We start from the raw sequence: 19057 nt of genomic DNA on the forward strand, positions 1-19057 counted from the left end.
CAAGCAGTGTTCATGGATCATCACGGGGCGTTAGGATGCATACGGTCTTCGAAATCAAGCAACGTTGGCGATGGTTAACACTTGGATGGGTGACCGTTTTTTCAGGTACAGAAATTAAAATGCTTTAACAGGTACGACTATGGCTTGGCTGAAACATGGTATAATTTTCTTCCTCTTACAAAATTAATCAGAATTTTTTATTTCTTAAATTTTTCTGAGAAACGTTCCAATATTATAAAAATCGGAACATTTATCAGAAATCTTGAAAATAAATTTTTTAATTCCGTTTGAAATATCTACTTGGAGAAGTCCTAATGAATATTTTAAGAAGTTCTGAGGAATTCCAACAAGTAATTCTATATAAATACTTTAAGAAGTTCTGAGGAATTCTAACAAATAATTCTATATGAATACTTTAAGAAGTCCTGAAAAATTCGAATCATGGTGCATGTAACTTCCTACGTTATTCTTAAAGTATTCTTCTATGAATTCCTCAAGAATTACTGTTCAGAAAGAAAGACTACTTTATGAATTCTTTAAAAAGACACTGTGTTATCTGGGATTAATAGTCAGTTTTAAGTCATTAATATCAATATTTTATTCGTTAGGGTCCCAACTGACCTCAAGGTACCGGTTATGAAATTCCTTCTGAAGTGTATCAAATAAGGGTTAATATAACTATAAATGGAGTATATTGTTTTTAATATAATGTTGAATATTTTTATTCTATATGCACTAATAACACAAGACCACAAATTTTTTTCTTTATTTACAAGAATCAGAGGGGGATCCTATATAGATTTCAAAGTGCCAAACTCAAATCTGTTGTCCATTTTTCTCTTATACATCAGGTTTTTTTGTAAATCTCGAAAATTTGTAATTTGTACATTAACTCATTAATATCCAGACAGCACACAGTATTTATGATAAATATTCATAAGTATTTATTTCTATTTATTTTTTAAATATTTTATATAAATATTTTATACATATTTTATATACATGAAGGAAAAATCTTTATTCAACATATTATTAAAATATAGACTAAATATTTTGTACAATATTTATGGTTAATAGCAAATAAAGATTTGTAATAATATTTTGTAAATATTTATAAATATTTTATAAATATTTTTTGTAATATTTATGATGAATTTTTATGATCTGTTAAATCTAAGACCACAAAAATATTTATAAAATATTTGGATAAATATTTATAAAATATTCAAATAAATATTATAAATATTTTGTAAATATTTTATAAATATTTTTATGCTGTCTGGGTACCCATGGCTTGACCCAAGATCTGTAGATGAACGACCGGAGCGGAAGGAAGGTCTTCGCATGAGCGCCATTTTGGGGCCATAAAGTGTTTGTTGTATGAGAAGAGTGAGTAAATAGTAGTAAAAGTGGAATGTGGGGAAGGTGGAATTGATACATCCATAGACTTACTAGAATAGACTGCTTATGAGGTGAAAAAACGGTGGTGGAGGTATCCCTCACTGAGAAAAAGATAACTGTCGTTAATATGGGTTGCTATCTTTTTCTAGTGGACCTAACTTCGTAGCAGCGAGGAAAATCTTTTTCATATTCTATTTCGCATACGCAGCAACTCAACACTATTATTTCAATTGTTTAAATAAAATTATTCACACATAGATTCATTAACCCCAAAATATCCGTTTTGATCATCCAATCTCACATGAAGCTCACATCGACAACTCGCATACTATGACAACACGCTCACGCTGATACCGTTATTGTTCGCTATGCTTCCCCACTGTTCTGCATTAGAAAGAGATAGAACCTCGTGTTAACCATAGTTATCCTTTTCTCAGTGATGGATACCGCCACTATCTTCATAAGCAGTCTATTCTAGTAAGTCTATAGATGCATCGTATTGACCCCAGCCATTTTGGGGCCAAATGACTAAATGTGAATAGGAAGACCTTCCTTCCCCTCCCATCATTCATCTACAGACCTTGGCTAAACCAACGGGAGAATTGGAAAAGTAACTATTGAAAGCATTACTTTAGGTCAAAAAAACATTTTAGGCGTAAAGATTTTTTTTTACATTTATTTATAACAAAATTTGTTTAAACAAATTACGAAAATCGACTTTTTAAGAAAAATTAATAGCGCCACTCGATTGCACGAGAAAAATTACATGGAAATCATGTATTATTGCCAAAAATGTTTATTTTGCTGTAGTAATATTACCAACAAAATTACCTTTTTAAAAAAGGTAAAAAAAAGCGCCAAGTGTTTGGTTTTTCCCTTAAGCAAAAAAATTATTGGATGTTTTAACCTAAGTAATATAAGAAAGAAATCACAAATTCAAGATAAAATTTTTAATCAAATTCAACCTAAGTGGTATATACTTTTGGATGGTTCAACCTAAATATTATACTCACACATAAATTAACTTCTCTACAATAATAATGATATCTAAATATTTTGCGCCAATTATAAGAACAAATATTTTTATAAAAACTAAAACATTATTACTATTCTTTAGCCAGTTTTTATAATACAAAATTTTTTAGATTTGACACTATAAAATTAAAGTATTACGTTTTTTTTTTCTACAAAAGTAATGATATATATAGAAAATGCGCCAACTATAAAGTAGATGTTTATACAAGCTAGAACATCTACTTTATTATGCTTTGGCTGACATTATAGTTTAATTTTTTATTAAGCCCGTATCAGACTAGAGATTGATATTGAGATTGAAATGAAATATAACCAATTAGTTAGTCAAATTCTAATTCAATCTCAATCTCAATCTCTAGTCTGATATAGCTTTGATTGTCTTAAGTTTGTCTTTAGATACAATTTCGTTAATTACGAAGTATTTTAACGATAAACTTAAGAAGATTCTTAAATATAAGATTAAACTATAAATATTAGCCTTTTGTATTAAATATTGGCTGCTGTGCGCCGATACGAGGCTGCTGTGCGCCTGCAAAAAACAATTGTCAGGAAGTATATTGGCAAAGAGTAAAGAAAATAATATTGAGCTGGTAAATAAGTTTTAATACAAACAAATTATAAATATTACAAATAAATATTTTAATACAAATAAATATTTTACTACAAAAACTTGGCGCTGCTAAACCGAATAATTTGCCAGCTCTTCCTTTTTCTCTTGTATGTGCATCTGAATGTGTGTGTGTGTGTGTGTGTGTGTGTTTAGTATATAACTTAGTTTATAGAGAAGCGATTTACTTAAGTTTAGTATAATATAACTTATTAGTTTATAAGGAAGCGATTTACTTTTAAGAAAGTAGTATCTGTCTCTTATGCGTGCATACGTTCGAATACCTGTCTCTCTCTTTTTCTTTCTCTCTCTCATGCATGCGTGTATGTTATATGTATTGTTTTAATATGTAAGTGAGATTGTAAGAAAATGATTTTGTATTAAAGCAAATTATTCGGTTTAGCAGCGCCAAGTTTTTGTAGTAAAATATTTATTTGTATTAAAATATTTATTTGTAATATTTATAATTTGTTTGTATTAAAACTTATTTACCAGCTCAATATTATTTTCTTTACTCTTTGCCAATATACTTCCTGACAATTGTTTTTTGCAGGCGCACAGCAGCCTCGTATCGGCGCACAGCAGCCAATATTTAATACAAAAGGCTAATATTTATAGTTTAATCTTATATTTAAGAATCTTCTTAAGTTTATCGTTAAAATACTTCGTAATTAACGAAATTGTATCTAAAGACAAACTTAAGACAATCAAAGCTATATCAGACTAGAGATTGAGATTGAGATTGAATTAGAATTTGACTAACTAATTGGTTATATTTCATTTCAATCTCAATATCAATCTCTAGTCTGATACGGGCTTAATAAAAAATTAAACTATAATGTCAGCCAAAGCATAATAAAGTAGATGTTCTAGCTTGTATAAACATCTACTTTATAGTTGGCGCATTTTCTATATATATCATTACTTTTGTAGAAAAAAAAAACGTAATACTTTAATTTTATAGTGTCAAATCTAAAAAATTTTGTATTATAAAAACTGGCTAAAGAATAGTAATAATGTTTTAGTTTTTATAAAAATATTTGTTCTTATAATTGGCGCAAAATATTTAGATATCATTATTATTGTAGAGAAGTTAATTTATGTGTGAGTATAATATTTAGGTTGAACCATCCAAAAGTATATACCACTTAGGTTGAATTTGATTAAAAATTTTATCTTGAATTTGTGATTTCTTTCTTATATTACTTAGGTTAAAACATCCAATAATTTTTTTGCTTAAGGGAAAAACCAAACACTTGGCGCTTTTTTTTACCTTTTTTAAAAAGGTAATTTTGTTGGGATATCACGCATTTTGTAATGTTTATAGACCACTTAGATTGAATTTAATGTATCTATCACTTAGATTGAATATCTTGAATTTTGTAAATTTTTTGTTAAAGGAAAATCACACACTTGGCGCTTTTTTTACCCTTTTTAAAAAGGTAATTTTGTTTGGATATCACGCATTTTATATTTTTTTATAAACTACTTAGTTTTATAGACCACTTAAGGTTACACTCTAAAACTTTCTCTTTGAGAAAAATTTTACTAAGAAGTTAAAGTTTATATAACGGATATAATACTATAAATTTTTAAATAAAATTTTTCTTTAGAGCATGTTTTGGAACCATGCCTAAGTTGAATTTGATGAAAACGATTATCTTGAATTTCTGTCTTCCCTTAAAGAAGCCCACACACTTGGAGCCCTTTTTACATTTTTATTTAAAAAGGTAATTATGTTTGGTCACTAATTTAATTTAAATAATATATTTCCTGAAAAATCATTAAATAAATGATTTAACCAATACTACATATGTCACTTGACACGGGCTGACCCGTGGCCCGAGCAACCTGCGTAACCGATTATTAAAATAAAATAGCTCTCTGATTTTACATTAGTATCGATGAGAAATGAGATGTATGATGTAGAAGATTTGTGTATTGGTTAAATGTTGCTGTAATTGTCAATCAATATTAATTATCTAACAAAATTTCAAATCAAATAAATGGTTTTAACAATACTATTTTATTCTTTACTAGTAACATATAATTGTATCTTGGTGACAAAAGTAATACCTTGGTGATGATGATAGTTTTTATCCTTATAACATGATTGACAATTACAGCAATAATACACATTTTCTACATCATGCAACATCTCATCTACCTCATCAACACCAGTATAAAATCTGAGCTATGTTATTCTCTGATTATTTAATTTTACATTTGTGTCAATCTCATTTATTTCATCGACACAAGTGGAAAATCTTAATGAACGATGATTAAATAGATGAGATGTTAAAAATCATTAAATAAATGATTTAACCTCCACTACACATGTCACTTAACAGGAGCTGACCTGTGGCCAGAGCAACTTATGTGACCGGTTAAAATTAAAAATAAAATAGCTCTGTAATTTTATATTAGTGTCGATGAGAGATGAAATATTGTATGATGTAGAAGAATTGTGTATTGGATAAATGTTGCTGTAATTGTCAATCAATCAATATACTATTTTTATTCTTTACTTTATTATCCTTACAACATTATCATTGAAATTACAACAATAATTACACATTTTACATCACGCAACATCTCATCTACCTCATCGATAAATCTGAGCTATGTTACTCTCTGAAATTAATTAATTTATATTGGTGTCAATGATTAAAATCATTAAATAAATAATTTAACCTCCACTACACATGTCACTTGACAGGAGCTGACCTGTGGCCGAAGCAACTTATGTGACCTGTTAAAATAAAATAGCTCTGTAATTTTATATTAGTGTCGATGAGAGATTAAATATTGTATGATGTAGAAGAATTGTGTATTGGATAAAAAATGTTGCTGTAATTGTCAATCAATATTATACTATTTTTATTCTTTACTTTATCCTTACAACATTATCATTGACAATTACAACAATAATACACATTTTACATCACGCAACATCTCATCTACCTCATCGATAAATTGAGCTATGTTACTCTCTGATTAATTAATTAATTTATATTGGTGTCAATGATTAATAATAATAAAACCTCATATATAACCTATCATCTTCACACAACTAATTCACGGCGCGAGCGAGCCACTGGTGACCACGTGACTTATACATTGCCATATACGGTGCTATAGTGACGATGCGAACGCCACACGGTAGTAGATGAGCGAAATGGATTTTCGTCCCTCATTTTCGGCACCCGCACTACCCGCAGAGATACCAACAAGGTTGACGATGACGACGACGTATCTTAAATGAAATTTTGGCTTTTCGGACTTTGCGTCGCGATATCTCCATTCATAGGACATGTAGAGAAAAAATAAAAATAGTTTTCTAATATAAATCGACCCCAAGCTTTCGATTGAGCTTACTTAGAAACTCGATCAATTTAACCGTTTCTGAGATTCAATAATCTCGAGTGCTCGCAAGTCGCGTACTCGCGTAAAGAGCACGGTCGGGCTCGCGCTGCGCTTTCACTTGGCGCGAGCCACTACCGTGTCTCTTGATAAATAATTTATCTCTGTACCTGTTACTGTTCATGGCTAGATCAGCGAGGAGAGAGATTGGAAAAGTAACTATTGATTTCCATGTAATTTTTCCCATACAATCGAATGGCGCTATTAGTTTTTCTCGAAAAGTCGATTTTCGTAATTTGTTTAAACAAATTTTGTTACAAATGTAAAAAAAAATTTTTTACGCTAAAATGTTCTTTTGATCTAAAGTAAAGCTTCCAATAGTTACTTTTCCAATCCTCCCGTTGGTCTAGCCATGGATATTAATAGGTTGGTTAATTTACAAATCACATATTTTCGAGATTTACAAAAAACCTGACGTGTAGGAGCAAAACGGGCAACAGATTCGAGTTCGGCACTTCGAAATCTATATAAAGCACCTCCTCTGGTTCTTGTAAAGAAAAAAGTGTACTAATATATTCCATTTAATTATAATATTTAACAATTATCGTTTCATATATGTATAAAAACAATATAAAATTTTGTTTAAAGAATTCGATAATCTTAAATTTTAACAAAATAATGTTATTATTTCAATATTATAATAGTCATCTAAGAAGCACAATATGATGGTTTTGATACTAATACTATTAAAAATGCCAATTTTCCAAATTTCCTATATTGTATTTCCTAAACGATCTCTTTCCACTTAACTCATTAAAATTAATATTAATACATAGAAAAAAATTATGCTATTAATTTTTGTGTTTATTAAATTATTCGACATCTAAAACAATATTAATAGCGACGGTGCCTTCTCGCTTAAAGTTAGCTACGTTCCAAATTTTCTACAATGCGTGTAACATATCCTATATAATAGCGAATTCGGTTGCTTGCACTAGTGCGCACTGAGTGTATATTAAGGCTTGTTTATAGTCAATTTTCATATTTAAGAATCATCTTAAATTCTTCTTAAAATACTTCTTAATCAGTAAAATGATCTGTACAACACCCATAGAATTATTTTTTTTGATTAAATAATTTTTGAACATGTATTCTTAAATATAAGAATACTGATGTAAAGTATGTAAACAAGCCTTAGTGCGCACTCAGTGCGCACTAGTGCAAGCAACCGAATTCGCTATAAAACACATGCACATCTGGAAGGCAATTAATTTTAACCAGAAAAAGCATTATTAACCGTTAAATAAAAATTCAGATCATAAATATAATAAATACAACAAATATTCTATTAACTATTTCATGATAAATTACCTGTTATCCCTATATTTCTCAGATTCCATATTAGTTCTTTCTCGCAAAATCTCCATTGGGTCATACAATCTACTATCTTTCTCATGATCTCTATCCACATTATCGTGTCTTCTTCTACTCCAGTCATCGCGATTATTCTTGAAAGATGCGACGCTATGCTTTTTAAAGTTATCTATAAAGAAAAATAATATAAATATAAATAATATAATATATATATAAATAATATAAATATTTAACAATTTAAAACATAAATCTTTATTTGTACAGGAAAACAATCGTTATAACTGTTTCCTTTTACCTTCGTTGTAACCAAAGCGTAATGGAGATCGCGCATATTTCTCTTTTCTCTCATCCGTTCTTGATCTACTTGATCGTTCGTCGTCATATCTTTCTCGTTTTTTATCTCTGTCTCTCAAAGTAGGTTCGTCTTTCCGCTTCGGACTTTTACTGCGACTTCTACTCCAGCTATGACCAGGACTGCCACTTCCGCTTCTCTGTTGTTCCCACGGAACGTACGGGCTTCCGCTCCTTCTTCTTCTTCCTCGTCCTGAAGGACTTGATCTTCTCCTATCTACAAAATCTGTTTTGGGACCTCTAGTGTCCCTTCTGTTGGGCTTCTCCGCGTCATCAGACTTCCTCTCTTTTTTGTCTTTATCGTGCGAATACCGTTTCACATTTTCCTTCTTACCAGGACTTCTCTTCCTGTGTTCCCGGTTGGGAGATCGTACGCTCGACGATGCTACATTGGTATCATTTCGATTAGTCTTATATTTCTTTACATCATCGTTCTTGCTATCTCTATCGTAGTTCTCGGATTGTTCCGACTGAATAGAAACCGCTTTCTCCGACGCTGGGGATCTTGACTCTCGCGTTGCTATTACCGATAATGATTTGGAAACCACGGAAAACTCAGTTGTATCTAACAACACGTTATCAGTGTTTCCACTATTATTCGCTGCATCACACCTCTGCTCGAAACGATTCGCTTGTTCCTCATTCGGGTATTCATTAATGTCGTTCTTCAATGCGTGCGACTCCAACAGCTTCTTCTGTATCGTTAACAGAGCCGCAGCGTGCTGAGCGGGATCCTGCAATGGCGTTTCTAAGATACGTTTGGGTTTCACCTGCTCGTTGATATTGCGACGAATCAAGAGCTGCTTGGGAATGAGTTTGAGTGCGTTCTTTGCTTCATTCATTTCATCTTCTTTGGTATGCATCGTCGAGCTCACGTTGATACCCGTAACGTGCTGTTTTTCATGCAGTGACTTCTCCGATCCAAACTCCGCAAAAATATCCATATGCCCTGAAGCATTTACTTTTAAACACGGTTTATTTATCGAAATGTCAAACAGATCGTCAACGGGTTTAATGTCAAAACTATTAGCAGAGTCTTTATCCTCCAGCTTTGGTTCTTTATCCAAAATATTTTCTATTTTTTCGTTCGATGCATGTTTAGTATCACGTAGTTTTGTTAACTGTAAAGGTATACCAGACATAGGAATCGATAATTCATCTGTTGTGATCAACATCTCCTTTTTCTTTTTTTCACGCAGCACGGAATTACCGGAGCTGCTCTCATTAGATACTTCTACATCCTATAAAGTAGAAGAAATAATTATTAAAGATTTTTTTTTCGGGGATTGGCTCAACGTTTTATATATCGAGCATTCAATGTCAACTGAGCCACTTTATTTTCTTCAGGTCGGACAATTTTTTTACCTACTAACACGGCTTAAAAATTTTCTTGACGTCTCTACTTCCATTTTTCTCAAAATTTGGAGCATGGACTCTATTCTTCCTGATGTATTACTTGATATTTTCAAAATAAATAATGTTCAATATTGAAAAGTGGCTGGAATCGTGATACTGATCCCGAATGTAAATATGTGCTACATGGAATTCCAAATGGCAAAACCAACATGGAGGCTACAACTCATCAGCTTAGACAAAATTAATGTGATATCAGTTTTTCCTACTGATGAAAAGAAACTCCACACGGCAACTAACATGATGTACGATTACCAAAACTGATAGCGACGTAAACATAACGGTCGACCTTATATGTGTACAAAGTGGCCAATCCAATATAGCAGACAAAAAACTAAAAAATTTCAAAATTCCATAAAGGCCCAAATTTATAGTCGTCAGCACTTTGCACTTGACACTCAGTTGCCTTGTTTTACAGAACGTGAATGAACAAAAAGCAACAAGATGGTGACGACTGAATACCAAGTGCCAAATCTAACAACTACAAAATCGGGTCAAAAATCAGTATACGGAAATTTTCTGTGTCTCCGATTACGAATCCGTAGTCAGATTTTCAAAAATTATAATTCCCTATTCACTATAGCGAACAAAAAATAAGAAAACTGTTTTAAAGTTAAAAAATTTTTAATTATAAAGAATATTTTAAGTAAACCTCAAACTTTGAACCCTTACATCTCGAATTCTTAACCCCCAAACTTGTTAGATTAGCTCCTTGACGTCACTTAGATACGTGGAGAATAGAGCTCATGGTCCGAATCTCAAAAAAGATCGAGGCGCCATTTTTGAACCCGTTGAAATTACAACTTGAAAAGCAAATAAAGTAGAAATGCCAAAAAAAATTTTAAGCTGTGTTAGGTTAAAAAAAAATGTCCGACCTGACAAAAATGGAATGGTTCACTTGACATGGAATGCTCGACATATATAATGTCGAGTCAATCCCTGAAATCCTTTTTCATATCCTTTATATATATATAATATGAAAAGGGATTTCCAGCATTGACTTGACATTTAAAAATGTTAGAGAACGGACAAAAATTCTCAAACTGTCAATTTATAATTAGAAATTGTTCAATATTACAGTGCTGGAGAAAAATTGAAACAGATTCAATAAAAATATTTGTTTAAAGGATACACTATAAAAATACACCTGTAAAAAGTATTTTGTGTAGAAATTATAAAAAACGTCAATAGTATTTAACACTTATATTTATATTTACTTAAAATAAAATATTTATTTTATATTTTATCATAAACAAATGTTTTCTTTATTCTTGTTTAATTACTATTTTTTCTTCAAAGTACAAAATCATTTCTTCAAAGTACAAAGTAAAAAATAATTTAGGAAAGGTACTAGTAGTAGTCTCTCAAAGAAGCACTCCTTTATTTTTCGGAAATCAAATGTTACCAATAACATAATTGGAGAAAGAGTGCCGTTAGCGCACGGTGCGATAGCGCACATCCCGATAGCACACACAAAGATTTAATAAATTCCCGATAGCGTACATTCCGATAACACACGTCCCAATATCGCACAGTAAAAAAGGCATATTAGCCCAATAGCGCACAAAGTAAAAAGCGCATTATCCCAATAGCCAGTGTTGGGTAAGATACTTTTAAAATGTATCTCGATACAAATACAAATACTTATAAAAAAATATATCTAGATACAGATACAGATACACAAATCAAAATGTATATAGATACAGATACTCAGATACTTTAAAAGTATCTCAGATACTCTTAAATTATTCAAATAAAAAAATCTGAAAAATTTAAATGCTTGTGCGCAACACGAAAAGCAAATTATAAAATAAATAATTACATTTTTGTGTTGCGCATAAATACCTGTCGCTGAACTCTTACTGTCTTTTCCGAATTTTTTATGTTTGTTGAGTTGTTGAGTAAACTTGCGTTTCTTGTCTTTTAAATTATATTTTATTGTAATAATAATAATATTAATAATGTATGTAATATGCACAAAATCTAATGATTCTATAGATAACAAAGTTATTTCATAAATAAGTACTATTTGCGCAAATCTAAATGACGCTATCGACAGTAATAGCAAATTAAAAATGACCTTAAAAAAACATTTTTTTCCCAATAAAGACAAAAAGTACGTGACAATGTATTTGAAAATGTATCTGAAAATGTATCTGAAAAGCAGTTCAGATACTGTGTTTTGTATCTAGATACAGATACAAATACTTTAATTCAAATGTATCTCATATACAGGTTCAGATACACAAAATGTATCTCTATACATGTATCTAGATACATGTATAGAGATACTACCCAACACTGCCAATAGCGTACATCCCGGTAGCGCACATCTCGGTATCACACAATGAAAGAGGCATATTAGGGTATGCGCTATCAAGATGTGCGCTACCAGAATGTGCGTTATCGAAATGTGCGCTATCGAGATGTGCAGTGTCATGATGTGCGCTATCAAGATGTGCGCTATCGGAATGTGCTGTGTCATAATGTGCGCTATCGAGATGGAACTATCGAAATAATGCGATTTCTACTTTGTGCACTATTGGGATAATATACCTTTTTTATTGTGCGACATCGGAACGTGTGCTATCGGAAATTTACTAAACTTTATGTGTGCTATCGGGATGTGCGCTAACGGGACCCTCCAAATTGAAAGAGCGCTATAAGGGCTCGGCCTCCATCCCCTATCCAAAATTTCAAGTTAGACTAAAAGTTCCAATAGAAAGTAAGTTAGACTAAAAGTTTTTTAGACGCACATTTTTGGCAAATAACAGAGTTGCATTATCGGGTTTTAAACTTTATTTCTGGGTAACTTTACTATCTATCTCGAGATGGCGCATTTCTTGTGAAAAAGATTTATCTACTGGATTAATAAAAGGGGCTCGTCGAGAACAAAGAACCAAGTACGATTGCACCATTCATATGATATTGGACAATCAGTCCAATATTTCATTTTTGTTGATCTTAATTTTGACAAGATTTGTCCTGTTCTTGCCACAAATTTGCTATCATATTGTGCATGGCAAGGTTTGCCTTGTTTTTGCCACAAATTTGCTATCATGCTATGTACAGCAAGGTTTGTTCTATTCTTGCTACAAATTTGCTATCATATTGTGCACAGCAAGGTTTGCCTTGTTCTTGCTGCAAATTTGTTATTATGCTTTACTAGCAAGTTTTACCCTGTTATTTGCAAAAAATATGCGTCATACTATTTACAACAAGCCTTGCCAGCAAAAGCTAAGCTTAATGCAGACACACCTTGTCGTAATTTTGCTGCAAAGGTTTGCTCGATTTTGCGGCAAACTTCGCGCAAAGTTTGCTAGCTGGGAATGCTGGGATATATGTATAATAACCTAAATGTTTCGAGACGAGAGACAATAGACGAGTCGAAAGAAGCGTATCTAAAAAATATACTTCTTACGCAAACCAAACAAAATAACAGAGTTTTATAGAACTACGTAATTTAGATAAAATGTATAAATCAATAAAATATAACATTAATACTTCGATCGTAATACGGGTTCCAAATTAGGCGCCTATTTCGTGAGATGCCCTTTTTGATATGTATCACAAAAACATTAATTATTGAAAAAATACAAAACAGTATTATAAAAATTATTATATTACTTAATAGAAGATACTTTCTAATTTAAATTTGGATTTTTTAAATAATGGTTAGAAAGTGTTTTTCTAACCATTATTTAAAAAATATAGTCCAAAAACAAAGTAGTGTTCCAAATTCGATGCCTTTCCTCTATTATAACAACATAATCTGCTTAAATAATTAACTCGTTTGACGGAAACCTATTTTGTCACGCCGTTGACGGAGTGAGGTCCTTTTGGGACCCCAACGATAACGCTTATAAATTGGACAGGTTTTTATGCAATTAACATCAAAATTTGCATAAAGGAGTTTTAAGAATCGCTGATTTCAAATCTGATGTAGAAAATGCAAGATTCAAAATGCGAATCCAAAATGGCGGACCTAAAATATCTATATATATAAACGTAGAATCAAGATATACAAATTTTACACAAAACTATTCTTCTAAGAGTTTTTGGGGTTGCTGATTACGAATTTGATGTTAAAAGTTTTAAATGATGGATTCAAAATGGTGGACCTAAAATATTCATATATAAACGTAGAATCAAAATGTACAAATTTTACACAAAAACATTCTTCTAAGGGTTTGTGGAGTTACTGATTATAAATTTGATGTTAAAAATGCAAAATTTAAAATAGCGTATCTAAAATGGCGAACCTAAAACATCCATATATAAACGTAAAAATCCTTAGAAAAATGTTTTTGTGTAAAATTTTTACATTTTGTGATTTTACGTTTATAAGAATACTTTAGGTTCACTATTTTAAATTTTTCATTGACATCAAATTCGTAATCGGCAACTCCAAAAACCCTTAAAATCAAATTTTTGTGTAAAATTGTACATTTTAATTCTATGTTTATATATGAATAGTTTAGGTCCGCCATTTTGGAGCCACCATTTTTAATTTTGCATTTTTGACATCGGATTTGAAATCAGCAATTCTTAAAACTCTGGTATGCAAATTTTGAAGTTAATTGCATAAAAACTGTCCCATTTATAGTCGTTTATCGTTAAAATCCTAAAAAGACCCCACTCCGTTAAGCAAAGGTTAAAAAAATAAAAGTCCATAGTTCATACATTCATAATTTTTTTTCAATATAAAATTAACTAAAAACAAATCTAATTTAATTTAACATTTAAGGCTATTCTATAATGGTCATAGCAGAAGTTGTAAGAAGTAGTAAGCAAATAAACTAATTTTTATGATTCAAAAATAACCAATTGTAATTGGCCCAGTTGCTTACTGCTTACTTCTTACAACTAGTGTTACGGCCATTATAAAATGATCTTTATAATCGTGCTATGTCATGCGTAATAGCACAAAATATTTGTATAAGCGACAAAAAATGTTTTACATCAAAGTAAAAGATTTCAAGGAATCTTCATATATATATATATATATATATATATATATATATATATATATATTAACTGTATAAATATTTATAGCAAATACATTGTCCAAATGATTCATGTTAAAGAAAAAAGAATCTACTGTATCAGTTTTGAAGTCCAATTTCTCAGACATTCATTTTTTTTGTTATACTATGAAAATATTAATTATAACAAAATATATGAAACAGTATTATAAAAAATTCTACATAAAAAACCACTTAAATTTACATTTGTTTCCAAAATTTTATTTTTAGCTTTTGTTTAAAAAATATAAGAAATGTTATATAAAAACAAATACTGCCTGTATTAATGATTTTCTTCTATATTCTATCCAACAAAATAGAATCAGGGAAGATAAAAACTCGTCCGGTTTGCACAAGAAAGTTCCCTTCCATGCAGTATTTATTAGATACTTACCAATACAGTGCGTTATGCTCTGCCTATTCTTTCCATTTATGCGCGCTCTGATCCTATTCTTTTGGTGAACAGAGTATAGATTAAAATATGAAAACAAAACAACTAATGTTTCGTTTCCTCATAAAAGTAATTTTTTAATGTAATTTAAAGACCATATTGACTAAATTTCGATTAACAGAATCGTTGATTAATTTCGTTGTAACCAGTAAATAGGAATTGAGTAATTTTATCAGTTATAACGAAATTAATTGACGATTAAGCTAATCGGAGTTTGATCAAAGTAGTCCTAAGTTGATTTAATCTTAACCAACTTTGAACTAATAAATAAAAAAATAAAAAACCTATATGTATGAAATTGCCTGTAGCATGTCTAATAATGATTTTTGCATAAATATTTACAATCTTCGGTTTCTATGAACTGCGCACCACATATATCATCTTAAAACACAATTTTTACATAAAGCAAAATACATCATATCACACATTAAATTAACCGGCAATTTAGCAAAATAATATTGTTGCTAAGGAGTCCGCCCTTTTCTAAAAAAACTGTAAAGAATTTATTAGGAACACTAACATATTATGATATTACGTATTCCAACTTCATGTAAGTTTATTTCAAGACTGATAAGTATGCAACGCGCAGTTAGTTTAGAGCTAATGCTGGAGATTGTAAAAATTCACACAAGAATTATTATTGTGTACTAAGATCTACTGCAAATCAATGTAAGGTACCTTTATGTTTTTATAACTTATTAGTTCTAATTTCATTTATTACTTTTATTATTAAATTATTTTTTATTCATATACCTTTTAATATAATTTATTTAATATTATTAACTTTAACTTAATTTAGAAAAATATTAATTTAAAATTAACTAATATTTTTAGAAAATATTAACTACCAACCCTACTTATTTTAAATATTTTTAAAGAAATCCTTTAAAAATATTTCTATTACTATTTTCTATTTCAACTATTTTCTCAAGCACACTGTTTATAAAGATATCCTGTGTAAACACGTGCATGTAAAAATCTTATTTTTTTTATAAACAAAAAAGATACTTGCATGAGATTTTTGAGAAAGCGCTGGAGAACTAGGACTGTACAGTTCTATGGTCTTTTCCTTGAATTTCATATTAGATTCCGAAATTTCTTTAAATTGATCTATCTGTTCTTTAACGGACGGAAACTGCTCGTCGTTCGTTTTCGCAGAAATTAAATGTTTTACCGATACATTATTTTTCATCTGTATAAGTCTAACTTCTTCCGTCCACGAACCTTCCACTGATTCCGTACTCTGCGATTTTCTATAATAGAAATCTATCAGATCAGATTTATTGGAACTTTCTGAGTAATCCGCAGTGTGAAAGTCTCTTTTTTTTATTTTATCAAATTCCGGTTCGCTCTTATTCTTCTTGGACCACTTGGTATATTCTTCCTCCCATATGTCTTTAATTTCTGGCTTTTCTTCGGACTGAGAGCCCATATCCCAACGACTTTTTCTAACTCGTTTATTAACGGACTTCACAGTTAATTTATTCTCTTCTTCCTTAATATTTTTTTCTTCGCCGGTTTTAATCCATTCATTCTCTATCGCGATGTCATTGACTTTGCAAACCTGTTCACTATTCTTGTGAAAGTGAGACTCCTCTTCAATATCCCAATCGTCCGTCTTCTCTGTTTTACGCTTGCTTCTTTGTTCCAGGAGCATCATTTCTTCTCTCTCACCTTCTTCCTGCTCTTCCTCCCATATCCTTATTGCACACAAACGTTCTTGTCTCTTCTTCATTTCTCTGACATTCTCCTTCTCCTTTTCTATCGCAATGTATGTGTCCGTTTTCTTATCATATTTAACTTCTTTCTCAACCTTTTTCGACAAACTCTGACTGCTTTTTCGTTTACTTGTAATCAAATCTGATATTGCCTCTAAACTGTCCACCTCCCATTCATCCGCTAGAAGTTGCTTTTGATATACCTCTTTTTCAAGTTGCGTCAGCGACGGCACGTTTAATGTGTCAAAATCTGTTTCTCCCCATCTCTGCTTCTTCTGCTTTTCTAATTTTTTCAAATACTTAGCATCATTTTGTATTTGTTGAGTAATACGTTCACTCTCCCTTTCCCAGTTTGCGAGAAACTCAGTGCTTTTGTTATCCTTTTCTCTTTTCTTCTTCCTTTTTGCTTCAACCTCCTCATCCGATCTTGTTCTTCCTTCATGAATCCTTTCTTCATTGACTTTAGATGATCTGTCCTTATCTTGCTCGATACTATCTCGATTGTGCTTCCTTTTTCTTCGATGTTTACCTTTCTCTAAACCATCTATTTTTTCCGATTCTTCAGTACGATCTTGACTTGACATATCATCATCATTTTGTTGGACTATCATCACAGAATCCATTTCCCATTGTCCTATGAAACTTTCATCAGACTTACTGCCTTTCCTCTCCTTTTTCTGCTTAAAGCATTCATTATCAGATACACTCGCATTATCAATGATTCTTTTTGCCGATATAATCTGATCAGATTTCTTTCTGTTCTCTCCTGCTATTTCTTCTTTAATTTTCTTTCCTGAAGTCAACGATTGCAATAATTTCGTTTCATCTGAGGACGAAGCTACAGGAGATTTTGATATTATTTTGCTTATATCTCCATTATTAATAGATTTCGCCTCTATCGTCTTCTTCTTAATCTTCTTTTGCTTTTTTATGTGTTCATCTGAATCACTGCTGTTGGAATCGCTCACCTTTCTTCTTCGTTTCTTCTTTAAACGCATGATACGTTTCACCTTTTTTCTTTTTTTTCCGACTTTCTTTTTTTTCCGTTTCCTTCTTCTTTCTTCTGAACTGCTGGAATCACTGCTACTGCTATTGCTATCCGTGCTATCTGAATCAGAAGAAGATGAATTGGTTACTTTTCGTTTGCGTTTCCTTTTCTTCTTTTTCTTTTCCTTTTCCGAGTCCGAAGAGGTAGTATTACTAGATGAATTGCTGGAAATCACTTTCTTTCGTTTCTTCTTCTTCACTTCTCTAGATTCAGTATTCTCGTCGCTCAATCGTTCAACCTTAATTCTAACATTCTCCCAGTCACTTGGTATTGATTTAGAATCCTCAGATTTGTCTTCATTTTTGTTTGTATGTTCTATTTGTAGAACTATATTTTCATCAACTTGTATTTGACAGTCTGTTGACTGAGTGGACTCTTCACATTCTGTACTTTTCATTGATCCTTCTATAGTTTGTAATTTATCCTCTTTATCAAATTTGTCTTTCGGTGAAATTTCTATGTTTGTGTTAGCCTCAGTTAAATTAGATTCTATATTAAATTCATGATAACTACTTGGAGAAGCAGATTTAACAAGATTCCTATTTGGAGAATATTCCTTTGCCACATCAGTTGAGGTGCATACCATCTTCATAAATTGTTCGTATTCTGAGGCTAACTTTTCATTTCCAGCAGGCTGTAAAGAAGACGATGTCGAGGCTTCGTCGTTCGTCGTCAAATTTTCAATGGTCTTTTCACTAGATTTATTATCTTCTTTAATGTTATCACCTTTGATGTTATCAATTTTGTCCTCATCTGTTACACTAGAAGTCGTGGAACCTCTTTCTTCTAAAAAAAATTATTATCTCAAAGATTTTTTAATGTCATACGCATTATCATTATTGTCAAAAACAGAATTAGCCAGAAAAGTCAAGTGAATGAAAAAAGCCATACTGGATTACAGTTTTTACTATTCTGGACTTTATCTAATAGAACAATTAGTAAAAGCTATGAAAATAATTAACATGTAATACTAAACTAAAATATAATTTTATACAAAGATATTTTTTGTTTTAATTAGTAAATCATAAGTTAATGACTATAGTATAAAAAAAAAACCAATAGTAACAAAATTTTATAATAAAATTAATAATATAATTTTAAACTTTGCAAAGCAAATGTGTAATAAAAGGGTCAAGAAGAACAAGCTCAAAAAGGATTTAAAATAAAATACAAATATAGTTTAATAATAATAACCAAATTAAATTATTAAAGATGGTTTGACTGTATTTAATTATCATCAGTCTTACATAAATATTATAAATATCATTAATT

General features: G+C 30.9%; 1 protein-coding gene and 2 long non-coding RNA genes across 5 annotated transcripts in view; all 3 read right to left on the reverse strand.

Annotated features, from left to right (window-relative positions):
• LOC105837289 overlaps nucleotides 1–19057 on the reverse strand; it is a 62069-nt gene that overhangs the window by 28874 nt on the left and 14138 nt on the right. For all 3 annotated transcript variants that reach the window (XM_036290400.1, XM_012681913.3, XM_012681914.3), the window contains exons 9-11: nucleotides 16032–18571; nucleotides 8076–9372; nucleotides 7778–7949 (exon numbers count right to left, since the gene is read on the reverse strand). In XM_036290400.1, coding sequence (XP_036146293.1) covers nucleotides 7778–7949; nucleotides 8076–9372; nucleotides 16032–18571 — 4009 coding nt within the window. The remainder of the gene's footprint in view (nucleotides 1–7777; nucleotides 7950–8075; nucleotides 9373–16031; nucleotides 18572–19057) is intronic.
• On the reverse strand, nucleotides 4533–7751 carry LOC118646771. Its single transcript, XR_004964213.1, has 2 exons — nucleotides 6008–7751; nucleotides 4533–5795 (listed from the first exon to the last, which is right to left on the reverse strand). It is a non-coding gene; the product is annotated as an uncharacterized LOC118646771 (long non-coding RNA).
• Nucleotides 11637–15764, reverse strand: LOC118646772. The gene is made up of 2 exons (XR_004964214.1): nucleotides 14963–15764; nucleotides 11637–12228 (listed from the first exon to the last, which is right to left on the reverse strand). It is a non-coding gene; the product is annotated as an uncharacterized LOC118646772 (long non-coding RNA).

The sequence above is a fragment of the Monomorium pharaonis genome, chromosome 7 (genome assembly GCF_013373865.1).
Source record: "Monomorium pharaonis isolate MP-MQ-018 chromosome 7, ASM1337386v2, whole genome shotgun sequence".
Taxonomy (NCBI): domain Eukaryota; kingdom Metazoa; phylum Arthropoda; class Insecta; order Hymenoptera; family Formicidae; genus Monomorium; species Monomorium pharaonis.